This window comes from Vollenhovia emeryi, unplaced genomic scaffold, assembly GCF_000949405.1.
Source record: "Vollenhovia emeryi isolate VEMERY1.0 unplaced genomic scaffold, V.emery_V1.0 DF939166.1, whole genome shotgun sequence".
Taxonomy (NCBI): domain Eukaryota; kingdom Metazoa; phylum Arthropoda; class Insecta; order Hymenoptera; family Formicidae; genus Vollenhovia; species Vollenhovia emeryi.
The window spans coordinates 306602-332010 of NW_011967200.1; the positions used below are offsets into that span (position 1 = coordinate 306602).

The following is a 25409-nucleotide window of genomic DNA, read 5'->3' on the forward strand; positions in this document are numbered from 1 at the left end:
TCTCTCTCTCTCTCTCTCTCTCTCTCTCTCTCTCTCTCTCTCTCTCTCTCTCTCTTTCTCTCTCTCTCTCACAGGTGATTGCCGTCGGTTTTTTTTCTCTCTCTCTTTCCCCGCCCCGACCTCGGCAGGTTCGACGGTTCGTGCCGCGAGCGCATCTCTTTCCATGCAAATGCCTGTTCAATTGTATCAATGTAATGACGCAGAAGGGGTGCAACGTGAGCAGCGAGACGAATTATAACGCGCGCGAAACGTAACGCGGCGAGAAATGACATAAGATTAGCGTATCGCGATGCAGAAGATAATGACGCTCCGTTCGGCGCGAAGGAATACCTTTTTTTATTCACGTTGACGTCGCGTCGTTGTACGCGACCACCTCTGGACGTGATCTCGAATATTTTTACACTCTCTCCCTTTCCCGGTCCTCCCTCGACCGCATCTCTTTTCTCCTCCCTCCCCTCCAAGGGGTAAACTGCCGAGGGCATTACTGGGCATCACTAAGGATTTTTTGGGCATTCGTTTGGGCAATTAGGCCTTGCTGGGGAATTATAAACATAAAATAAGATAAAACAAGATAAATAAGACAATAAGATTAAGTAACCACTGGGCATTAGTACACGGGGAGAATTTTCTCTTAAAATATTTGTCCTGGAAATCATATGATCGTGGAACAACGTGGCGTTTTGAAGAACTTTACGAGAGCTTTTTGAAATTTTACATGTACATTTTACATGTAGTAAAATTACTAGTGAAATGTATGGTGAAATTTCAAAAAACTCTCGTAAAATTCTTTGAAATGCCGTGTTCTCCCACGACTATATATAATTTTCAAGATAATTTTTAAAATAAAATTCTCTCCGTGTAGGCATTTCAGGCACTTTTTGGGCATTAGTTTGGGCAATTAAGCCTTATAAAGATAGAATAAGATAAAACAAGATAAATAAAACAATAAGATAAACTACATGGAGAGAATTTTCTCTTAAAATTTGTCCTGGAAATCATGTAATCACGGGACAACGTGGCGTTGTGAAGAACTTTATGAGAGCTTTGTGAAATTTTGCCATACATTTTACTATAGTGAAATGCATAGTGAAATTTCCCAAAACTCTCGTAAAATTCTTTGAAATGCCATGTCGTCCCACGACTACATCATTTTCAAGATAGATTTGAAAAGAAAATTATTCTCTCCGCGTAGGCATTGGCGTACATGATTTTGGTCAGCGGTTTACCCCTCGCTCTCCTCTCCCGATGTCAACGACCAAAGCGGCAGAAAGTAAAAAAAAATCGCCTAGCCAGATGACAATGACAGGAGCACGCATTACGGACGGCTGGTCCATTAAAGGGACACGAGGGAGAATTACGGCGTCGAGGCCCGCCCTCGTGTTACGCGTCTTTCATCCGGTGGGTGTTTTTATTTTCCCCCCCCCCCCCCGTTGTCGCGCGTCGAGAAGATTAGACGTCGCGATTGTTAAATCGACGCCCGACGGGTGAGTTTCATAATTGCCCTTCGCCGTCCCTTCGGCTTTGATTGATACGGCGTCTCAAATGACGAACGAGCCCTCTCCCTTCCGCTCGCCGACAGTGATATTGGGCGCGAAGTTACCTTCCTTGAACCTTGCGCAACAGCACGTTGTGAACCTTGAGGAATTCGTTGACTTCTTCCAGAGCCAGATCGACCGCCGGGCCACATCGCTCGAGATCAAACGGACTGTCGAGATGGGATGCCATAAGGACGCCCACCTTATACACCCGCATACGATTTCCGTGATCCACTGCGAAAGTGGATCAAAGGAGACGTGAGTTGGTCGCGTCGCGAGTGCCGTGGCGGATATCGACAAGCACTTTGAGCGCTTAATCAAAAGTAATGCTGTTTGAACACGGGCCGGAAGCCGCGGGGCGCGCGAAGCCGAGAATAATACGCTCTTATCTCCGCGATATTTACATGGGATGCGTCACTTCAAAGGCCCCGGGGCGATTATTTCGCGAGCCGCTCATAGACGCTTGTCGAGATGTCGCGCCTCGAGTGAAATGCCACGACGCCAAAATGTATCGAGCATATTTTTCACGGGCGCTTTAAACCAAGATATTCCGCGACGGGTCGAAATAATGGGAGCCGCGTGTAATTAAAAAGCTGCGACCGGAATAACTCCCGAGACTCGAATTTGTTTGCCGGTCGAAACGCCCGGGGCGTTAATTTGCGCGACTACGCAGAAGAAGTGTCGCCGACGTGTCGCTATTTGTTGAAGAAATCACACAGAAAATACATTCGTTTTATTCACACGCGCGATTACACAGGGCATCAGAAAAGCGAGAGGGGACGTGGAATACTGAGCTACAAGCCATGCATATCCAATGAGCTTATTCCCGCCATCGGGATAGAAATTTCAGATGAACAGGTCGATAAAAGCACCCCCAACATTTCTATATTTATCAAGAAAAACATATTGATTTGCAAATCGCGTAGTGAAACATTTTACCGCCACCCGTGTCGGTCAACTTTCGACAAAACTATCGACGGACCTTTAAAAAGTTGACATATTACCGGCGAAATGTGTGCACTTGCCTTGAAATGTATCCCTTGTGAGTGAAATGTCATAATTCGTTTATGCGTGTTTATAAAAGTGCCTCTCGGCAACACGAATAATTTTCTTCCGGAGCAAAATTATCCGTTTCCATTCTGTTATGCATCGGCTGTAGTGTATTCTCAATATATTCTCAATAGCGCGAAGGGAAGACAACGCGCGCGCGCGCGCGCGCATTTAATAAAAAGAACCGATTGACAAAGAGAAGCGCGTCGTGTTTCTCGTGTAAAATTAATCCGACAAAAATGGATCTGTTCTCGCTCGAGGAAATTCGCGGGGTTTCCGGGGCACTTTGAGCAAACAACAAGGTACACGGGGCAACCTCCGACGGAAAAAGAAAAACATCTTGGGAATGAGCAAACGTCTTACCACTCACGAGCCACGGCACTTGCGAGGCAACAATGACCAACAACACAAACAGCCTCGTCTTCACGAACATAACGGCGAGGAGTCCTCCCGGCACGCGGGTAGAGAGGGGATGATCCATGCACACGCAGGTGTCGATCACGCGTGCGTCGCGTGCGAAAACAAAAAAGGAAAACGGAAAAGAGAACGATCACGCGTCGGACCGCCCGCTGAGCCACGTCTAAACTTTCGCGGGGAAGGATTCAGCCTTATATAGGGGTTGATACTGTCCCACGGAGTCCGTGGCGATGCGCAATCCAGCGCGCCCCTCGGAGAGATACCTGCGAGCGGAATGAAAGAAAAAAGGAAAAATCGTCACGCGCGGCGCGCGCCAATTATGCTGCTGAATAGATGCGCGCAGATACGAATCGTGAGACGAGAGGAAGTAACGTATTCTCGCGAATGTCCCGAATTTCGATCCCGCGCGGGACGGATCTTGGCCAGTGCGCGGCACACGCGCGGGACCTCGGGGCCGATTTTCTCGATCGAAGGGACAAATCTCGCGCAATTTTTCCCGACGCTCCGATCGCTCGCCGCGCGAAAGGGGATCTCGTGGCAATTGTCGCGAAAATAAATGCGCGGCGAACCCGAGCTACACGATCGGATTTCCAATTCCTCCGACGGCACACTGAAAAAAATTTCTGGTTGAATATGGACGAATCAGATAATTCCTTTAGGATTTACCAGAATTCCTGTAATCCTACAGAAATTCTGGTAAATCCTAAAGGAATTCTGGTAAATCCTAAAGGAATTATCTGATTCGTCCATATTCAACCAGAAATTTTTTTCAGTGCAGTCGTGCCGATTGCATACGCGGATTCTTCGCTCTAAAAAATAGTGGTGTGACCTTTCACCCACGCTAGTTAAATAATTCGGTGTGAATATCAACATCGAAAGTGTAGAAAATCTCTCATACCAACAAACGCGGTGTCATGATGCTATATCGTTTCGTTTTCGCGACATGCGATGTGATCGCCGTGACGACGCCACACGTAACTATAATAGAACAATCAATCGCTACAGCGTTTAGGATATCGTGTGTGCATGTACAGGTTGTTGATCGTTCACGTTGACAGTGTGAATTTTCCACACTAACCAGGCAATGTTAATTTCACACCGATAAGGGGAGAATTATATAAACACCTGTACGGGTGTCAATTCCGCACCAGTGGTGAGAATTCACATCCATATATTTCTTAGAGTGTCGGGCTCTTCGAGAGTCGGGGGCGATTTTTTCCCCGGCGCAATCGCGTACGATCCGTGCGCCAAGGGCGGCTACGGGCGGAGCACCCTGAAGCACCCTGCACGTGGCACGCATGCCTGGGAAATCCAAGACGCGAATCCGCGTCGAAAGTGCATCGATTCGAGGTAGCGCGCGAGGCTACCGAAGGAGCCTTTCAGCAGAATGAAGTGCATTATGGCGCGTTGCATTGTTAAACCCCCCCGAGGGTGTAATAGCGAACACGCGAGCTTTTCCGGCATGCCCGACGAGCGAGAGTAACGTGAAATCGCGACGGGGTCGACTCGGGGATGTCTGCGACCCTCGGGATCTTTTTCGTCGCCTGAAGAAAATTGTAGAGAAAATTTTCATGGAACTGTTAACTTTTCCAAACCCTTTTGCCAAGTGCGAGTTATCGCGATCGACAGGTTGGCCGCACCGCACGATTTTTGTGACTCGTATCGTCCTTGAAAATATCCTCTTTTCTCCTCTCAATACAATTTCTTCTGCAAACTAACTAAAAATCATAGAAAAGTAGCTCAAAATAGATAGATTCTAGCCGCTCAATGATGCATCATGAAATCTAAGTAGATCTACTCTGTCGGCAAAGTGATGATTACACGGAGAGAAGTTTCTTTTAAAATAATCAAGCTTTTTTAGTCGACATTAACCGGCTAATGTTTTAATACAGAAAATTTATCGCGAAGAATATTACCGCAGCCAGGGTTTGAACCTTAATTATATTTTACTAAACTAAACATTAGTTGTGGCATATAATGTTTATCTCACTGAAATTTTTCTTATGGGGATTTGCGAAAAGCAAGGGTACGAAACACGTTCGGCAGCCATCTTGGAGCTGAAGCAGCGCACGGCCATAGAAGAGATCCCACAGAACATATTCTACGGCGAGTAATGCATTCTCTTCCTACCAGAACGGAAAATCGAGGTGGACATCTCACGGACATAAAATTTTTCAAAAGTGAACCATGCCATCTGAAACTCCGTGCAATTGTGTATCTTTCAACATGACTAGAATGTACCTTTGACCAAGCACACAGTCTTCAGATTATTCCCAAAACTGTCAGGTATTTTGTGCTCCACCCTGTATATGATTGCCTACACTGAAAAAAATTTCTGGTTGAATATGGACGAATCAGATAATTCCTTTAGGATTTACCAGAATTCCTTTAGGATTTACCAGAATTTCTGTAGGATTACAGGAATTCTGGTAAATCCTAAAGGAATTATCTGATTCGTCCATATTCAACCAGAAATTTTTTTCAGTGTAAGAATAAAATTCATATCTGCTGAAATCTGAGTTGGATACACTCAGATATGATTAGATATGTAATACAATTTTTCCCGGGGAGTTACTTGTTAACCCTGACAATTCTCAAATAGAGAGCTCGAAATTGTATATGAGGGTGTCGATATCGACGATTTCGTGGGGTCGATATACGCGACCGCCCATCCGGAAATCCTGCTGTGTCCTCTCATCAAGATGGACGCGTAATCCGTGAATGACGCGGCATTACGGATAACGTCGTGGCAAGTAGAGAGCCAATTTCCGCTGAAGAAAAATGACGCGATACGGCGAGCCTCCGCGACTCGGCCAGTCAGCCAGCAAGGTCGTTTGGGCGCGAGCCAATCGGACTGGCTTCTTTGTAGCCGAGCCTTTCTCGATTTATGGCATGACGTCGTACATCGTCCGATCCACGTGCCGAGCCAAATCATGGTCTTCCGAGAGGTGTTTGTTCACTTGAAAAGTGACGTACGCGCGAATGTTTACGGCGGCGAGGGGACGTCTTATCGGGCGAAATAAACGCGCGGTAAATATGCGCGTTTAATTTATAATACGCACTCTAGACGCTTGTTTATTGTTTTTCAGAAGCGCGCAACCGCGCAATTACTATTTCAGTGCGCAACCCGTTCTCTCAGGAGTTTTGGCGGAGCTGACGTTTGTCAACCCGTTCCCTTATTTTCCCGCAGGGAAGATTGATCCGCGCAATCTTTTGGGCTTAACGGACCTTACGGACACGAGTTCATTACTGCGTACACTCACGCACAATTACACATCGGACTGTACAATAACATATTATTGAAAAAAACGATATTAGTGTAATTGAAAAACAAAATGGTTGAAACAACGTCAGTATCAATGAATGAAACGCATCAGATAGTTGTCTTAATAATCTGGATATTTAGTTCAATGCTTAAAATTAAAATCCATAGCAAACACCATTGAATTATTTATGTTTGTGGCAGCCCGTGGCATCGACGTTTAATTCAAGCAACTTCATTTTCTTGTAATTTAACAGCATTTTTTTCTGTGTACGATATTAAATGTTGGCAGTAAAAGTGTAAAAAAAATTTCGGAACAATCTTTCATTCAAATGATTTTTTTGCAAATGAAGACAGAGGCGTGAATTTAATCGTAACACTTTAGAAGCGAAGCTTCGATTCTTTATGTTTTGCTAGTACGACGCTCACGTGTTTTGGCAGTAGTATCGCTATTGATGCTATTGATACGATCTGAAATGAATCATCGGACGGGAAAACAACAGCGATAGAGTCAATAGGTACGCAAACCGATGCGCAAATAATCTGTAATAGTACGATATAAACTTGATTGCGTTATCACTTGGCCTGGTATTTCGGCATCGAATTTAATAAATCTAATATATTATCAACTAATAAGAATATTCTTCGATGCCGCCAGCAGTAATTAACAACGTCGGTGTTTCCTTGACCATATCTGGCACTTTTTAATAATACAGAAAATTTACTGCAAAAAATATTACCTCAGCCAGCCCGAATCTCTTGCCTCGGTGGTCGAATTGGCAATTTAAAATATGCAATATTTAGAAACTAACACCCTGTCAACGGCTCTTAGTCCTTTATACCTTTAAATTTGTGTTTATCACACACTTGAGCCACACGCGAATTTTCATTAACGTGTTAGAATCTATATTATTTCTTCAATGTCTTATTCAGTAAAATTACGCCTAACCGGGAAAGCTGACAAGGCTTTTGCGGAAATTTACGCCCCACACAGCAAAACAAGTTTCAGAAAGCTTTCCGAAAGATAACTTGGAAATTAATATTGAAATGTAAAATTGAAATCATTCAGAAATATCTTTGAAACGTTTCATCAAAATCACATGTCATTGAAAGCTTTCTAAAGATTACCTTGGAAATTAATATTGAAATGTAACATTGAAATCATTCAGAAGTATTTCTGAAACGTTTTATCGAAATCATTTATGATCCTTCTCACTGAAATATTTCAGAAATATTACAAAACATTTCAGAGAAATATTTCGTACGTAATCTCTAAAACATATGTTATTGAAAGCTATCCAACATATAACTTGGAAATTAATAGTGAAATGTAAGATAGAAATCATTTAGAATTATTTCTGTTTCATCGAAATCATTTATGATCCTTCTCACTGAAATATTTCAGAAATATTACGAAATATTTCTCTGAAATGTTTCTATTTTTCTATTTCTATAAATGTACTTTCTATTTCTCAGAAATATTACGAAACATTTCAGAGAAACATTTCGTACGTAATCTCTAAAACTATATTATTGAGAACTATCCAACATATAACTTGGAAATTAATATTGAAATGCAATATAGAAATCATTCGGAAATATTTCTGAAGCATTTAAGAGATACTTCCGAAGCATTTAAGAGATATATCTGAAGCATTTCAGAAATATTTCCGACACATTTCAGAAATATTTTCGACGCATTTCAGAAATATTTCCGAAGCATTTAAGAGATATTTCTGAAGCATTTCAGAAATATTTCAGAAACATTTATGATATCTCATCTACGCGGACATTTCATGTATCTGAAACATGTCTGAAATATTTTTTTGAAAGGTTTCATATTTCATTGACAGCTTTTTGAGAGCTTTCTGAAATATTTCGGTGCTGTGTGGGGCGTCACCAACATGTCGAATGTCTCGGTCCAAAATTGGGAGCCTCTTCGACGAAAGGAGAAAAACAGAGTCAAAGTGCCAGAGTTTAAGATCGCAATGTAAAGTCGCGACGCGAAATTGTTTGCGAGCCGCGGACGAAGCTGGCAAAGGCGCGCACGTGACGGCGGGTGCACGTGCCTCGATGTTTACATCTCGGTCATCTTGCGTGAGATAAGCGCGTGCCGCGGGATAACTCTTATTGTTAGATATCGGATTGGCGGGGCGAACGGGGGACCGGACGTAAACAAACGTGGTCGTATCGTGATGAGATCGCCTCTTGACTCAGTTACCGAGGAATCCGTCGTTTCGCCTTCCCCGGCCCTTCCTTCCTCCACACTTGCGATGTCGTTGCACCGCGAGGTACCAGATGCGCCGCGCGACCACCTCTGGTTGGTCCCGCCGGTGTCGTACGATCTTATTTACGAGGCGACCTGGGCCAAGACTCGCCGAGGCCGTCACGTGTCGCTCTCGTATAAGAGTTGAAACGGCGCCGAGCCGCGTTTAGTATCAACGAAGATTCGAGACGCTACGGTCATTACGATTATATTTCTTCTCTCTCTTCCTCTGTCGTGGATTAGATTGAATCGGATTTTTTTCTTAATCGCGTGATCGACAGTCTCGGCATTCGAAACATCAATTTCGATCCTCTGCCGTAAGGTCTCGCAGAGAGGAAGGTTGATTTGATTTGTATCTCTCGTGTGGGGCGTTTGACTGAGGCATCTCTGAGGAAGAGGAGATAGAGAGTGGGTCGATATATTGAGCTACGTTCCTCACGATGTCTTTTAATAGACACGCCACGCAGTGCCGAAAGTGCATTCTGTTAACTAGGTGAGTGAAGATCGCGCTTCGATTCGCGTTAAAAAATAGAACGTGGATTTACAGGTGCGTTCGTAGAAGAAAAAAATTAGGAACAAGTGTGCGATCCTTTTCACCTAAAGATTAATTTCGTTGAGACTATTCTGGGGCGACTACGAAACTCTGCGATTAGATCACCGATGCCTGAACTATTTTTCTTCTAGTGCGAAAAATGTTAACTTTTATTTGACACGTGGGAGAAAAATTCGAATGAGCACCGCGAATTATATAGCGCGAAATTTTGCTGCAAACAAGTCCGGTCGATCTATCCATTTCAATCGATGCGGATTAAATCACGACCGTCCGATCGACGAGTTTGTCGCATTTTGGCGAGAAAACGCCAACGCGCTAGGACTAGATCAAGATTTCAATCTGAGACTTTCTGCTAGTCGACCGACTGCTCTTCCCCAGATAGCACAAAGGTGAACGTAAGATCTCAATTTCAATCCGCAGTCTGACACGGGCTTAACTGTGGTACACGTAACTTCCCCAATCATTCTCGTTGCATTCTTCTATGAATTCCCGAAGACTTAGGGCCTGAGCAGAACGGCTGTCTTATTCTCTCAAGACAATGTTTTGTGTTTTAAATCTTTGTCCTAAAGTAACGCACAAAAACTGCCTTGTGTCTTAAGAATACAAGACAGCCATTCTGCTCGGGCCCTTACAATTCAGAAAGGCAAAGAAACTTGAACAACACTTTGCCAATTCACTGTGCTATCTGGGTCCTATCTCGAGCCAGGCACTCGATACTCCCCTCGCTCGCTTAGGGCCTGGAGCAGAATGGCTGTCTTAGTCCCAGTCTACAATAGATGATTTAAGCCCTAAGCTTTAAGAAATTGGCCAATCACGGTCAAGTATGAGTAGAATGCGCGACTGTGATTAGTCAATTTCTTAAGGCTTAGGGCTTAAATCTCTATTGTAGACTGGGACTTATACTCTTAAAGACAGCCTTAAGACAATGTTTTATGTTTTAAGCCTCTGTCTTGAGGTAACGCACAATAACTGTCTTATGTCTGAAGAGTATACTGTATGCCCAGTGAGAAATGATTCGTCGCTCGACGTCGAATCGACATCGACACCGTCGAATTGACGTCGATTCGACATCATTTCGACGTCGATCGACGAATCATTTCTCACTGGGTGGAGGCCGTTAAACATCGATGAAGTTAATCGAAGTCAGCCTGAACTATCGCTCGCGCGCGTCAGCTGCAATTGCGTCATTTCGCCTCGCGTTGAAACGCACTGCGGACTTAAATACTGCCGCTGAGTCACTTTACGCTACCCGGGTTGTGTCAGTAACGATCAGTAACGATCGGCGACGTCACCGCGGTATCGACGCGCGATAATTGAATTTTCAGTCTTCCTAAAAGAGAACGAAGGAAGCCGCGTGGACGACAGACGCGGGGGCGAGTGGTTTCTGTGTTTTCGCGCGGGCGTTTGGTTTTTCGTGAATTTCTTTTTGTCGACGCATCCAGGAGTCGTATTCCCGAAAGATGTCGATTTTATGTCGTCAACGTAATCAGAATATTGCGTTTAACATTTTACTCGTGCACGGTATCTCGCGAGAGTAAGGTCCCGAAAGTTCTATCGCGCGAAACACGCAAACGAAGCGAACCACGGGTCAGGCTAGGCTCGCGAGACAAGGACAGACTCGCGGGCTCGATTCGACGTCCCGCTCGCGCGATCAGCTGACTCCGACGGGTGCGGAGGGTCCCGTGGCGGCCGCGGCGCTCCGTTTTCCTTCCCCGATCGCCGCGGCGGATTCGCGGACTTCGGCGTCGTCCTCGGCGCTCGGCCTCGCGGGGGCTACGCGCGCGTGGTAATCGCGCCCAAGATGGAGGGAGACGAGGAACATGTGCGCTAACGCGAACGCTCGCGAGCAACGAAGAGGTTATACTCGACTTCTCTACTTCCGTGCGACCTCGACTGAACTTCATCGGCGACTCATTTTATTATACGATTAAGCGAACGGTAACGTGCACTACCACGTGGATAGAATTGTCGATGTTTGGCCGTTTGACACATGGAGCAAGAGAGAGAGAGAGAGAGAGTCATGGAACTATGTTGGTGTATACAAATGCTCTGCTTCTGATCGGCGAGTCTGCCGTTCGAGGATGCGTTCCATTTCACGCACGGTTGTACGTAATGCATCATTTATCCTTCTTTAACATTTGGTGAGTAACAAGGATAAATGACGCATCATGCGTGAAACGGAACGCACCTCGAGTCAGTCCCCTTGGATTATTTCTACGCGTTCGCGTGTTTGTAGATGCGGAGAGATGAGATCGGTGTGAATGCAATAATTGTACTTGTCGAAAACACAAGAGGAAAGAGAGAGTACGTGTGTGTGTGCCTTTTAATTGCAGACAACTCACGGATAGCGCGGCTGGCAAGGACACGGGTGGCAATGTAACGAGCGTCACGGACAGATTTCTGCGCGCAGTGAGCGACTTGAGAGCCAACATGTCCATGCAGAATCAGTGGAAGCTGCTGTCGCAGTTGAGGGATTACCTGAGCAAGGCGAACTACGACAAGAATCAGCATTTCGTCGTCACCAAGGAGTGGCTGGACAGCCTGCAGAAGCTGACCTTCTCGCAGCTCGAGACCATACGGAAGTTGTCGTCGTCGGGATCCACCGGGGCCGCCGACGCCGGCGGCAACTCGAGCGCGAAGCACAAAGACGGCGGTGACTTGGAGAGCGCGAAGCTGACGTTGCTGTCCGAGCAAGCGGAGTCGCTCACCGATCCCGATTTAAGAACCGTGCAGCCCAAGAGGCAACAGGTAATTGTTTTACAAGACAGTGATGCATTTATACCACATTCATAGCACTCTGGGCGACTACCCCTGGCACTCGGTCCCTTGTACAGTGCCAAAACTTCGTCCAACGACTTTCTCTTGTGCTGTTCGTTGTAAAAAGTCTGTCTCTTTGCGCAGCAACTTCACGAGCAGGGTATGCCCGAGTTGAAAGACGGCGCAACCGTGCTGCAAATTCTCTCCACGTTGCTGCCCAAGTTGTCTCCCAGGACCACGCAGGGCGCCGTCGCCGTGCCGAAGTGGAAGATAAATGTCCACGGCAATATTCCGAAGCACAGCGTCGTCTCCCGCACGCGTCACGTCTTGAACAGCATCGCGTCGGCCGAGTCGAACGCCTCGAAGCTGCGCCGGCTGGACGATCTGTTGCTGCACGTCGATCAGTATCCCGAGGCGAGGCACTACGCGATCAAAGAGGGTGCGATTAAAATCTTGCTGCGGACTCGCCAGGGGACCAAGGATGAGCAGATCAAAGGTGTCCGAGGAATTCTGTATGACGACACGTCGCTCTCCATTATCGACGACGATTACTTAGTGCAACGTGATTGTTGCAGCGTCCATCAGAGAGGCGCTGGCTCTGATGGGTTACATCGACCCTCTGCCAGGCCGCGGTATCAGAATCCTGTCCATCGACGGCGGCGGCATTCGCGGAGTGTTGGTTATAGAGATGCTGAAGAAGCTGGAGCAACTCACGGGGAAGAAGACGTACGAGATGTTCGATTACATATGCGGCGTGAGCACGGGAGCCATTCTCGCCGCTGTGTTAGGTAATTGCCTGGCGCAGGTGCCCAGAAATCTTCGTTGACTGGTCCGCGAATGATCGTAAGATAACATTAGGAAGAGAGTTGCACACTGATTTTTTCCGTTTGTAACACGTGTGCGTGTCCGAATTAATTTATGTATCGCCTATACGCAGTATTGCCGAAGGATGTCTTGGAAGGTAAACTCTTTATCTGCGTCTACAGCATGTTCCGCATGTGGTTTATTCCGTCGATAAAAGATACGTCTCGTCTGGTTGCCGTTTGTTGCGAGCTTTATCGTTTCGTTCGTTGCCGCAGGAGGACACAAGAGGAAGTCGTTGGACGAAGTTTTGGCATTGTACAAGGAACTGAGTACCAAGGTATTCACGCAGAGTGCTATTAAAGGCACGAGCAGCCTGGTGTGGAGCCACGCGTATTACGACACGGCGTTGTGGGAGAAATTGTTGGCCGAGCACTTGGGCGACAAAATTCTCATCAAGACCACGCGCGACCCGAATGCGCCGAAGGTGCGTAGACTCTAGCGTATATCGCCGAGCGGGATAAAATGTATAATGCATGGCTCGCGGGCGCGGTAATTTAAATGTAGAGAGGCGTTCAACCGAGTCCGCATTTTTAGTTTTCAGCCATATCCGCCGTGGTAAATCACGAGCGCGTTATGCCCTACGTGTTTAGAAATTACACGTTGCCGTACAGAGTGGAGAGCCAGTACATGGGGTCTCACAAGCACAAACTGTGGGAAGCCGTGAGAGCGTCGGCTGCCGCGCCGAGTTACTTCGAGGAATTTAAATACGGCGACTACCTTCATCAGGACGGCGGTAAGCTGCGCGCCGATTCCCGGCGTGAACCGGCGTTAAAATCGAGTAAGAGTTTTCGCAATTGAGATCGCGATTGGTGCTCCAGGTATTCTGGTGAATAATCCGTGTGCCGTGGCGATACACGAGGCCAAACAGCTGTGGCCGAATAATCCAATCCAGTGCGTCGTGTCGTTCGGAACCGGTCGAATCCCGCATCACAGCGAGACCGAGACTGAGGTGGCGATCTCGAGTTGGAGAGAGAAGTTTTTCAAAATTTTGGACAGTGCCACCGATACGGAAGGTAACGCTGATGTGACAAGAGCAATTTAACTAACTGCATTGCAGTTTTTTTTTGGAAACAGATTAAGGAAAGATTCGATTGGTTTTCGCGACGTTGATCTCGATTTTTCAGCTGTACATACGATGCTCAACGATCTGCTGCCCGATCACATTTACTTCAGATTTAATCCTTACTTGACGGAAATGATGTCGATGGTGGAAATCCGGCCCGAAAAGATCAGCCTGATGGAACAAGACGCGAGGATGTACGTACGTCGAAACGAGGAGAAGTTTCAAAAGGCTGCTACGGCTCTGCTGGAGAAACGGCAGATCCAGCAGAGAGTCGCGGATTGGATTGCGCTTCAAAAACAACTGTTCGGTTTATAAACAGCGCCGCTTCGAATATCAATGTGCATTCCATAACGCGATCGGCGTTTGTGAAAATCACACGAATATTTATAGTGCAATTTTTCGTACCTTCTACGCGCTGTGGCTACTAATCTAAAACTTTTCGAACGATATCTTCTCGATGATGCCTTTTGCAGTATAATAGAATAGTACAATAGTCGTATGTTTAAAAAAATGTGTTACTATGCTTTGCATCGTTTGCTCGTATTAGTATTTTTTTTGTAACTTATTAAACTTTTATTTAAAACTATTAGTTGTAATAAGATGACGTCTGTGTAAGCGAGGAAGTTACTTTAGATTACGTGGGATCATTATTAGTATAGCATTATGACTGTGATATACTTTGTAGTACAAGAACATGTTTAAGATTAATGGCAACTCTATGTTGTACACATTATTCTAAAGCAAAAGTGTAAAATCGTACATCTTCATATCATGTCAGGGCGGTATGCGTAATCCAATTTTATATTCAAGATCGTCTCAATTCTGATCATGAATAGTCTTAATATCAGACTCTTATGGCCGATTTTTTCACTTCCCGATAAAATTATCCGGAGGTTAATCTCAAGTTTTAGCCAATCATGTGCATGGATCTGGTAGTTGATCTCCTGGTTAACTTTAACCGCAACATAACTGGATGTGAAGAAATCGGGCATTAGTATATCAGACTATGGATTGAGAGTGAAGTTTACTGAATTTTACTCTGGTTGGTCAAATTTCAGTTTAATCTCAATCCGTAGTCTGACATGGGCTGATACTTTCTTCATCCAATCAACAAAATGATCGAGTCTCGATATCGAATTCTGAATATCGCCCGTAAAAATAACTTAATTGTGTATGTGTTAAGTGTTTCACATTTATTTTTTCTCACTGTAAATACGTGTGTGTATGTAAAATTTTCAATAAAAACATACCAACGGTGTAAAAAACTGAATAAACATTGAAAAGTTAAAGTAAGAATTTTTCTTTTACTCTAAGGATTAGTTTATCCCAGAAGCGCTGATGAAATATTTGGCGTTTTGAATACACATATTTGTAGATTTTCGAGTGATATTCTTCCTAAAATATTTCTCTCGACTCTTTCTACTTTTTTGCTTCCTTATAGAGAAAGCTTTGCTTTCGTGAAAACAATTTTTCTCGAGTTTTCTTTGCTGAAATGTTTAGAATGTTCCAAAACGTCTAAAAATGACATTTAACGTATCTATATTATTTTAACAAAATGTATGAACACTACAGTCTCATTCAAATCGCAAACGATAGAAAGGGCTGTTTGGCGCTGGCGTCGCTGCGCGGTTCGCGGTTCGCTCTCGTCACGGACCACGTTTTCTTCCCACTTCCGTTTCCGAGAGCCTGCGTACGCTTCTTCAAGGTTTTACAAAATTCTCAGTTAAAAATCCATTCAATCTGCTAAAGTCGAGACGCGGTTAAAGAATCGCGACTTCTTTTACCTATTGCTGTACAAAGTCCTTGTACTTTCTCGCGAATATTTATGTATATTGAGAGACGATAGTTTTCCTCGCCCACGATCCGCCTAACCTCAACGACCAACGCGCACGGCAGTGTTTTGAAATAATCGAATATTGTTTCAGGTAGGATTAAGTGAGTCCAGAAGATGGCCAAGTCCAAGAATCACACGAATCACAATCAGAGTAAGTGTACTTGGCGATAAATCATTATTAGGGAATCTAGACAGTCGCGTCTTGTGTATACACGTTTCGTATAATCTGAACGTGCTTATGAAATGGCATGGCAAGATATTCAATTTTATGTGTCAAACGTGGTAAGATACTTAAGGCGAAATTCTCTATTACGAGACACGGTAGTGTCTCGCGTCAAGTATAAACGTAGTTTGTTAAGTGAAACTACGTTATCGCTGCTAAACTGTTGATCTCTCCGTTTTCTCTTTTAGACAGGAAGGCGCATCGAAATGGCATTAAAAAGCCCAAGAGGTACAGGCACGAGAGCACACTCGGCGTAAGTTCTGTCGACGTATCTTCCCTGCGCGTTTATTCGCTTCAGTACTTGATTTCCTGCGATTTCTTTAACGCACGTGGCGAGAGAAAGAGACGTGCTTAACGTTTCGCGGGACGAGACCGCTGTTCGGTGAAAGTATACATTTCAAAAGAAGTTAAAACGCGTCTTCGGCGTTGAAGATAATCTAACGAATAATAAACTTTCAAGTAAGAACCCCATCTAAAACTAAACGACATGAGAAAACGCCAATGTGGGTCACAGGGCAAGATGTAGGTAGCCCAACTTGTAAATCTGAGATTTTTCTGAAAACTGAATCTATATACAGTTTCTTTCCACATTGGTTCTACGCGCCAACTTCTTGTTTCGGATATAACGCAGTTTTCTTGCACGTGGAATTATTGCCAGCAAATTCACATATTCAAATCGATAAACGATTTTTTTATAATTATATTTAAAATGCTACATATTAACATTTTTCTGAATACCCCCCTTTCTTCCTAACTAACGATTCTCGCGACGTCCACTCGCGCGTCATGGAATCCCCACATGTATCGTGTGCGACGCTCTTTCAGATGGATCTCAAGTTCTTGAGGAACCAACGCTTCGCGAAGAAACATAACCTGAAACCGAAGGCCCAGCTGAAGAGGGCGGAGCAGCGAAAGCAGGCGAAGAATAAATAAGAATGATAAATAAGTTCGGTGTGCGTGAACCAATGACTGTGTAAAAATAAATTGGAAAAACACACTCGTGGCCGAGAGTTTCATCCCATCTCCAGTTTTTTTTTCTTAATTTTGCGCGCGGCTTATTGGACGAACGTCGATCATTTTCTTTTCAAGTGGAATAAACGTGACAATCGCGGACGGACTCGGTTTTTTGGTCGTTTCTCGCGACTAATTTTATGGGTTTACGACGCTTGCACGGCCCACGTGTACGGTTATTCGTCGATTGACGCGTCAACATGGCCACGGAGCGGGCGCCGGAGGCGCGCGACGTCGCGAAAATCGCGGGCGACTCGATGAAGCCGGAGAGGATCTTCCTGTTCAGCGGCAAGAGGAAGTCTGGAAAGGACTACATCACCGATATCCTGTACGACAGGTGCGGCGGCGAGGTCTTGCCACCTGTTCGCGAGCGAAATAACGCGGAGCGGCATTACTCAGCAGAAAACTGACATAAAATTAACATAGACGATCGAGATCATGGACGTAGTATGAATGGACCCACCATGCGCCCTACGAGAAAGTGAAGTCGGAATAACCGAGTGAAACAGAGAACAATGGGAGCATCTCATTGCTCAAACGTAATGTTCTTCGGCGCGACTTTGGTCCGGTTTCACCAACGTTGCTTAACGTTAAGCTTAGCTCAATTCGTTCTTTGTCTCTTTCCAGCTGTTGCTTCAGAAGGAGACGGACATGAATTAAACTACGATTAAAGTTAAGCCTTCGACACGTGGGCAATTTTGACGGAGATAGACGAGTTTCGTTTTTACAGTTTTAGAAAGAAGAAGTGGGTCTATTTGTACTAACGGTAGGTCCATGATCGAGATGGCACGAACAGCTGACGTTAGAGTCGACAGTTCTGCGCTTGAAAATTTAAAGGGTCGGCTGTTATTTATCTTAAATATGTAGTAAATGCTTTTCCTAAGTAATATGTATTATTAGCATAATTTCTTTTTCTCGAAGCAACGTGTGTTTACCCGATTCGCAGGATTGGCCCGCAAAGGAGCGCAATCGTACGCTTATCGGGGCCTATAAAGACCCACTGGGCGAAATCTCTGGGTCTCGACATCGATCAGTTACTCGGGCACGGGGAGTATAAGGAAAAGTATCGGCAGGAGATGGTCAAGTGGGGCGAGGACGTGAGAAGGAAGGACTACGGCTACTTCTGCCGCGCCGCCGTTGACATGTACGACGGTACGGGCGAGCTAAAGACTGCAATCGTAAACATTTCTCGAGACATCTCTGCGATGAAGAAATTAATTTCTTGAGATCTCGGTTTCTATGCAAGCACAGTCCTATCCAGACAAATTTGCATACTTTTGCAAAGTAACTTTCCTATCCCTGGGATAAGACCCTAATGTACTTTTCAGCGCCGGACAAGCCGGTGTGGATAGTAAGCGATGTCAGGCGGAAAACGGACATCAAATGGTTTACCGAGAACTTCGGGGACGCGTGTAGGACTGTGCATATAGTTTGCTCCGAGCAAGTCAGACGGAAACGCGGCTGGGTCTATACGCCAGGTAATAATTAACTGGGAGTAGCACAAGTGATCATCAACAGACTTAAGGTCTGTTCGCGTTGCACGCCCCAACGACCGATACCGTCACTTTTGACGTCGATTCAACGTTTCTGTTCTCACGGGGTCTTTTTGACGAGAATCTACACGGAGAGAATATTTTTTAACTTATCCTGAAAATCATGTGATCGTGGGACAACATGGCACTTCGAAGAGTTGTATGAGAGTTTTTTTTTAAAATTTACCATACGTTCTACTAGCAATTATACTTGGTATACATTTTACTAGAATGTATGGTAACATTTCGAAAAAACTCGTACAATTCTTCAAAATGCCATGTTGTCCCACGATCACATGATTTTCAGGGTAAATTTTAACAGAAAATTTTCTCCGTGTACACTAAATTTAATTGATTCGAATGACCGCAGGCATAGACGATTCGGAAACGGAGTGCGACCTGGACGACGTCGACAACTGGGACGTCGTGCTGGAGAACAACGGTGACGGCGACGCGGAAGCTCTGCTGCGACAGTTGCTGGGCCACGTTAGCTAATCACAAATCTCCGTGCCCTGTCATACGCACAATAAACGACGTTTCGCAATCTTTCTCTGTTCTTTCCTTGAGAAACAAACGTGTGTCGTGCACCGTCAATTTTCTATTCTAGGGTTCCCTAGTAGCACAATATAATATATTGGCGCAATGTTGGGTTGGCTACGTTCAGCAGAAAAAGCTGCTTTGCAACTATTGTAAAATTCATTAATCTGATTGGCGTATGCTCTTAAATTCATTCAAGATCAAGAGAATACGCCGATCAGTTTCACGAATTTTACAACAGTTGCAAAGCAGCTTTTTCTGCTGAACGCAGCCAATGTAAACCTAGTATTCCCAATATTGTAAGGCAGACGCCTTTTCTTATCTAGTCTATTTAGCGATATCTAATATTGCATCAATGTTGGACCAATATTCTTATTACATTGTTAAACATTGGCCAATGTGCACTTCCAATATAAACCTAATATTATACAACTACTATCGTGCAACATTTACATTTACTCCGTAGCTAATGGCTTTGGACAATATCGGCTAATGCATTTCTAATAATATAACCGACATTGGGGACCAATGTTTAGCCATTGCACTGTGCTACAAAGGTCTCGTAAGAGTAGGATTTTCGCATACGTTTCTCCTTCGAATGCATTCTAGAATCGAGCTCCTGGGAATCAGTGTATCTTAAGTCCGGTTTCACCAACGTTGCTGAACTTTAAGCTTAGCTTAATTCGCTCTTTATCTCTTTCTAACTGTTACTCTAGAAAGAGACAGACATGAATTAAACCAAGATTAAAATTAAGCGGCGCTTGGTGAAACCGGGCCTTCCGTATCTCACACTATAGCGAAAGAGAGCTTTGTCTCTTTCTAACCGTCCTCTTAAGAGACAAAGCCGCTCGCTTTCGACATTTTCACTGTGTTGTAAGATACCGGAATTGACCTTCTGGGACTGGACTTTTGAATTTGTTCGACGAGCGCGACACGCGAACGCACCTCGGGACGGTGCGAGAGTCGGGACGAAAAAAGAAAAGATAATAAAAGAAGGATGCGCGAGGACGCACGTTGTGCCAAAAGGCAATATGGCCTCTTGCGTGCGCGTTGCTGGTGCCGATAGGTTAGTCCCGTGAAACGTGATTTCCCAAGTGACTTGAGCCGCGAGCATCGAGCGAGTGATATCTTGTCGATTTTCCAGGATGACCGTAGATCGAGCGTCCACGTTGCGTTGTCCGCTTTGAGACGATCCAGACCCGGGTGCATCCAACTGTCCACGAACGCGTCACGACGGTCGGCGTCTGGTCGGCGTCGCCGTTAAATCAACCGCTTCGCAGCGCGTCGTCGTGTAATATTTGCACAATTTTGGATCTCTGTTAATTTCGCCGATCCTCATTTTTCACGCCAGGCCTTCGCAAGGTCGGTTGCGACACTTTACTGTATACTCGCTGCCGTTATTCCACGCACAGTTGTCAAGGGTGTCGAGGGACGTCGGTCAACGAGTGCAGACTTGTAGAGTCTACGCTATCGAATGGAACAATGGAGCATAAGATTCCGGCCGATATCCTTAACGATCTTAGCAGGTTGGTTTCCGTCGAACGTTGACGTAAGACGAGACCGAGGGAGGAAACCCTCTGAGGGGATTGTGGTGTACAGATTTGCGGCATTACTGGGCATTTGCTGGGGCACTAGTAGGCATTGGTGTACAAGATCTTGGTCAGCGGTTTCCCCCTCGGACGAGACGACGGAATATAATTGATCTCGTGCGACGGATCTCTTGCATCCTATTGTTACTTTGCAGCCGATTCATCATCAACGTGCCCGAGGAGGAGAGGAAGGACCTGGTGCGCATTTGCTTTCAAATCGAATTGGCCCACTGGTTTTACCTCGACTTTTACTGCACGGAGGAGAATCCCAAGCTGAGGTCGTGCGGCATGAAGGAGTTCGCCACTCATATATTCCAGCATATACCATTCCTGAGGCCGAACCTGCAGAACATTGACAACGTGCTGGAACAGTGGAGGGAATACAAACAGAATGTGCCGACGTTCGGGGCGATTGTGCTGAATGAGGACATGACCAAGGTGCTGCTTGTGCAGAGCTACTGGGCGAAGAATAGCTGGGGCTTTCCTAAGGGGAAGGTCAACGAGGACGAGGAGCCGTTCCATTGTGCCATTCGGGAGGTGCTGGAGGAGACCGGGTTCGACATATCCAGCTTGATTGATAAGAACGAGTACATCGAGTCGCCGATAAACGACCAGACGGTGAGGCTGTACATAATTTCGGGCGTGCAAATGGACACCAAGTTCCAACCGAAGACGCGGAAGGAGATAAAGAACGTCGAGTGGTTCTCCGTGGCGGATCTGCCCAACTCGAAGAAGGACATGACCCCCAAGATGAAAATTGGCGTCGGGCCGAACGCATTTTTCATGGTGGTACCGTTCGTCAAGTAATTATTCGACACTTTCTACAAAAATCCATATATTTAATGTAAAATCGTGTTACACATTGTGCCGACGTCGTTCTTTGTGTTTTCTTTTTTTTCTGTCCAGGCGGATGAAGCGGTGGATTCAAGAGAAACAGCAACGTGAGAAAAACGCCATTGCGGCGGTACGAAGGCAGAGGCATAAATCGTTGGGCGACGTCGAGACGGTCTCGAAGAACAAACGGCAACAGCAGTCGCTTTTCCACCATTTCTCGACCTGCCCGCCACAGGTGGACGCCGCGTCTCATGTTTGTCTTATTCTGTTTACGTTTACAATCTAAACTTTCACGTTACATTGTCACTGCGCCCCGTCTACAGAGCGAGGTTCCCGATTTCAAGATTGGCCGTCAGTCCAACACTTCCCCGGCGCGCAGTCGCCGCGGCGCGAACGACGCTAAGAAAGACTTGTCGAAGACGGCACCCAAACGAAATCTATTCGGAGATCAGGAGGAGGATCGATCACTCGCGGTTAAACACTTGGCAGACAGCCCTGCTCAGCCCTGCTCATTTCTAATCGATCCTGCCATTCAGTCGATCAAATATAACGATTTTACTTACAAAGCGCAACCATTGGAAAAAGTGAGAGGTACGCTCTACGTTTACTTACGATCTAAATCTTACTTCTACCTGACTCGAGATCCCGCTTGTCACAAATAATATATTTAGCGAGATATTTAAATTATATGAATAACGTTTATTTTTTAATATATATATATATAAATATATTATATGTTTCAATGATAATCCGATATCATTGACACTATATCGGGATTGATCTCTCTCTCTCTCTCTCTCTTTGTTAGATTGTCGCAAGAAAAGTCTGCCGGAGGGAAACATCAAGTCGCTGCTATTCGGAGAAGCCGCGCGCAAGTTGCAAAAAGATTTTAAAACCATTCCACCGCCCCCCTTCGTAGGTCTGGACAGTCCATCGCTTTCAATGAAGAATTACACGGGCAAACGGAATAATCCTACCTTCGAGTTTCGCTCGAAGGTCTGGAATAATTTCAATTTCGATATCCAGGCGATACTAAAAGTTCTCAAGTAGTTTTACGTACGACAGCTCGGAAGAATGGATTACCAAAATAGGGAAAGTAGTAGATATCGATTTAGAATCGAGTTAAACTCATCTATTGTATTAGTCTATTTCTTATCTTTGCTGGTCATGAACAAGTTATGCGCGTTCAAAACGTGCGACTATGTATATATTTGTACATATCACCTAATATTGGTAAGCTAAACCGATATTAGATATCGTTAAATTTAAGTTTGAATTAAGCTTTAGTTTTTATGTTCTCGATGTAAATGCATCTTTATTGTTGCAGTATCTGTTACAGTTCTATGATGATGATATAAGCTCGACGCAAATTCGTGCACTTCGAATTTGTTATGGAGAAACTGATAATAGAGGAAGATCTATCGGAGAGAGAAATATTAAGTCGCTCTTTTTCGTGGAAGCTATAGGCAAGTTGCAAGCAAGACTTTAAAAGCACTCTGAAAATCCCTTGCTCGATTTCAAACGCAATTAGATGTCGCTCTTACCAAATCTTGGTAATCCAATATTTTTCGACATGGTGACAAACTGTATGAAACAGAATATTCTTGTACAAATAATAGTAATAATCCATATTTCTAGCTATAGAAAGGCGAGATTACAGCGTACAAGTAACACGATATTATACATTTCGATTTTGATATCAGCACTTTTCGGCCGAACGAAAGTCTATTTATTGTATATCTCTTCTTTTTTTCCCCTTTTTGTCTTTTTTAGTAAATTGACGTTAAACTAGCGTTAATTAGATTAACGTTTATTAACGTATAATGTATTTGTAGAGGATATTGAGGACGATTATCAGGACAAAGAGAGCCAGTAAAAGTGGGCCGATAAAATAGAATATCTTTTCGAAAACACGACTGCCCGTCCGCACACTTTTGATAATTTCGGTATTCAATTCAAAGACTATTTTACTTTCTTCGATAAGTTTATTTTTCGTGTCCTCGTCCAACGTCTCCGCGATTCTGTTCATCGACTCGCGCAAGTCGCGCTTCAACTGAAATATACTGCTCTGCCCAAAGTCCGTGACGTTGTTACCGTCGCTCGACGGCCGCGCTTGAAACGGCGAGATCTTTTGCAGCATCTGCCGCTTCTTGCGTAGAATGATACCGCCGCTGAGGAGGCCCATGTAAAGGTGGTAGATGTACGCCATCAGCAGAGTGGGATCCGTGTCTTCCACTTCTCTCAGGCGCATCAGATACTTTGCGACGCTGTCCCTGAAGTTTTTATATACCATTTCAGATTTTCCCCTTTGGTAACAATTACCAACGCCACTACTGTCAAAGACTGATATCTGTACTGCTCATTGTATGCGGAGGAGGGTAACATAAAGCAATCTTATTTTCACAGCACGTGTACCTAGGACTGTAGTTTTTCCTCCATCCTTTTCCCAGGTAGTGATCGAGATCGCGCTCGAAAGCCTCTGTGCGCTGGAGCTCGCCGAGGGGGAGCAATCCGATCTTTGTGTTCCTCAGTCTCACCATCGCGCCCTCCAGGTAGCGAAAGACCTCGTAGAAAACCAGAAGCCCGTCGGCCCACACGGAGTCGTCGAGAAACCCTGGTCGTAGCGTGCAAGATAGTACAATGCAAATTACAGTCGTTGCATTGGCAGCGATCATTCGACTGAGTTCAACTGAACATGAATTAAACCGAGATCATAGTTGAGCGACGTTTGGCGAAACCGGGCCTTGGACATGTGTGGAGCGCTTAGTGTCGAGTCACGGGATCTACGTGTTACCAATACGTTTGCCAAGTGATAGGAGACTTGTGAAATCGGCAAACAATGCCCAGCGAGAAATGACTCGTCAATCGACGTCGAAATTGAGTGTCCATGTCGACGTCGACCCGACATCGTTCCGAGTCGTTTCTCACCGGGTGAAAGCCTGAATCACTGTATAGAAAAAGTGTGACGGAACAAAGAGACGTTTGTCACGCCACTGTCGCCTCGCGGAAAAATCTTTGTCTTCGCCCAAGTGCGCAGTTTGCGCCGAGAGATCCAAACGAGACCCTCCCCCCCCCCCCCCCCGGCTCCGCGATATCACGGCGTATCCCCCGCGGTGTCGGGCGACCCTTACCGAACGCCAGTTTCGCGTTCACCAGGGCGTCGCTGATCGCGTGTATCCCCCGGGTGGCTTTTGCCATTTTCTTGCAAAAGTTCTCCTCCTCCTTATCCGGCATCTCGGCGGGGAGGCGCGCGTCAACGGGGCCGTCGGGAGGTGTTTCGCGATTCAAACGTCGCGGCGTCGTGGGGACGTGCTCTCGGGTGCCAAGCCGCGGGCCTCACGCAGTCATCACCGCCGGGTGCACGCCGGGTTCCCGCGCACTACCGCGGGCTGTCACGTGAAAATTACCGTCGCGAAAACACACTGCGCCCGCGACGTCGACGGCCATCCCCGGCCGCCCCTGCGCACTGACGCGGTCACGTGCCGCGCGCCTCCGCCGTCGCCGCGAGATGTCGAGTTCGTCCCCTTTTCGAGACGCGAGAACCTCGAGAGGCTTCCCCCCCGTCCGAGTCGCCCGGGAGAACGAATTTTTTATAGCTTACTATTTCGGCTGTAATATTTGACAGCGCGTTACTTCGTGAGAAACGCGCGAGGTAAGTGTCGCCGGGAGTATCGAGGTTTCTACAATTTCGCAGATGCCGGCGCGAATTAGCGAGTTCCTTATTTGTATTTCAAGGTGAAGTGGGGAAGAAAAATATGGCTCGCGTATCCTCTCCATATCGCATCTCAAGTACAATTGAACGGATTATTTAACGGCGGAAAAGTAACTCGCGCGTTTCGCAGCGTGTGATCTTAAACAATGTCCGTCGAATTAAGACAATAATTACATAACACGTGAATTGACATAAGAGAAGAATAACCACCTTTCCAATTCAACCCTTGCTATACTCTGCTCTGTAGATCAGCTACTAATTTTGTGCAAAATTCTTTCCCCTGTAATTTTAGTACTTTTTCTATCGAGAGACCAACTGGATCTCAAAGTTATCGATCGCCGATCAATCGTTGCCGATACACGCGTTAAAA

At 45.5% G+C, this 25409-nt stretch overlaps 6 protein-coding genes across 11 annotated transcripts in view; 4 read left to right on the forward strand and 2 right to left on the reverse strand.

Annotated features, from left to right (window-relative positions):
* LOC105564326 (atrial natriuretic peptide receptor 1) overlaps positions 1–8618 on the reverse strand; it is an 18895-nt gene extending 10277 nt beyond the window's left edge. For 3 of the 4 annotated variants that reach the window (XM_012016623.1, XM_012016622.1, XM_012016621.1), the window contains exons 1-2: positions 2949–3303; positions 1601–1769 (exon numbers count right to left, since the gene is read on the reverse strand). In XM_012016623.1, the coding sequence (XP_011872013.1) occupies positions 1601–1769; positions 2949–3066 (287 nt within the window). In that variant the 5' untranslated portion in view covers positions 3067–3303. Of the gene's footprint in view, positions 1–1600; positions 1770–2948; positions 3304–8485 lie in introns of those variants that run through there. The other variant, XM_012016624.1, reaches the window with a different exon arrangement.
* Positions 8619–8725: 107 nt separating this feature from the next.
* LOC105564333 (calcium-independent phospholipase A2-gamma-like) lies at positions 8726–15078 on the forward strand. 2 transcript variants are annotated; one of them, XM_012016635.1, is made up of 9 exons: positions 8726–9023; positions 11417–11831; positions 11985–12336; positions 12416–12628; positions 12778–12801; positions 12920–13128; positions 13239–13437; positions 13523–13717; positions 13829–15078. In XM_012016635.1, the coding sequence occupies exons 1-9, from the start codon at positions 8971–8973 to the stop codon at positions 14080–14082; spliced, it is 1914 nt and encodes a 637-aa protein (XP_011872025.1). In that variant the 5' UTR covers positions 8726–8970; the 3' UTR covers positions 14083–15078. The 2 variants fall into 2 exon arrangements, with proteins under 2 accessions (XP_011872025.1, XP_011872026.1); XM_012016636.1 differs by lacking the exon at positions 12778–12801 and having other exon boundaries at positions 8727–9023; positions 13829–15077.
* Positions 15079–15382: 304 nt separating this feature from the next.
* Positions 15383–16821, forward strand: LOC105564334 (60S ribosomal protein L29-1). Its single transcript, XM_012016637.1, has 4 exons — positions 15383–15472; positions 15693–15752; positions 16013–16077; positions 16650–16821. The coding sequence occupies exons 2-4, from the start codon at positions 15716–15718 to the stop codon at positions 16755–16757; spliced, it is 210 nt and encodes a 69-aa protein (XP_011872027.1). The 5' UTR covers positions 15383–15472; positions 15693–15715; the 3' UTR covers positions 16758–16821.
* Positions 16822–16908: 87 nt separating this feature from the next.
* LOC105564335 (phosphomevalonate kinase) lies at positions 16909–18913 on the forward strand. The gene is made up of 4 exons (XM_012016639.1): positions 16909–17172; positions 17782–17987; positions 18164–18313; positions 18738–18913. Exons 1-4 carry the CDS (start codon positions 17036–17038, stop codon positions 18860–18862), a joined length of 618 nt encoding a protein of 205 aa, XP_011872029.1. The 5' UTR covers positions 16909–17035; the 3' UTR covers positions 18863–18913.
* A 756-nt stretch (positions 18914–19669) lies between these two features.
* LOC105564338 (m7GpppN-mRNA hydrolase) lies at positions 19670–22521 on the forward strand. 2 transcript variants are annotated; one of them, XM_012016641.1, is made up of 6 exons: positions 19670–19970; positions 20049–20430; positions 20649–21296; positions 21400–21580; positions 21651–21918; positions 22136–22521. In XM_012016641.1, the coding sequence occupies exons 2-6, from the start codon at positions 20387–20389 to the stop codon at positions 22375–22377; spliced, it is 1383 nt and encodes a 460-aa protein (XP_011872031.1). In that variant the 5' UTR covers positions 19670–19970; positions 20049–20386; the 3' UTR covers positions 22378–22521. The 2 variants fall into 2 exon arrangements, with proteins under 2 accessions (XP_011872031.1, XP_011872032.1); XM_012016642.1 differs by having other exon boundaries at positions 21400–21562.
* Positions 22522–22625: 104 nt separating this feature from the next.
* On the reverse strand, positions 22626–24815 carry LOC105564337. The gene is made up of 3 exons (XM_012016640.1): positions 24459–24815; positions 23743–23941; positions 22626–23600 (listed from the first exon to the last, which is right to left on the reverse strand). Exons 1-3 carry the CDS (start codon positions 24559–24561, stop codon positions 23141–23143), a joined length of 762 nt encoding a protein of 253 aa, XP_011872030.1. The 5' UTR covers positions 24562–24815; the 3' UTR covers positions 22626–23140.
* Between the last annotated feature and the right edge of the window lie 594 nt (positions 24816–25409).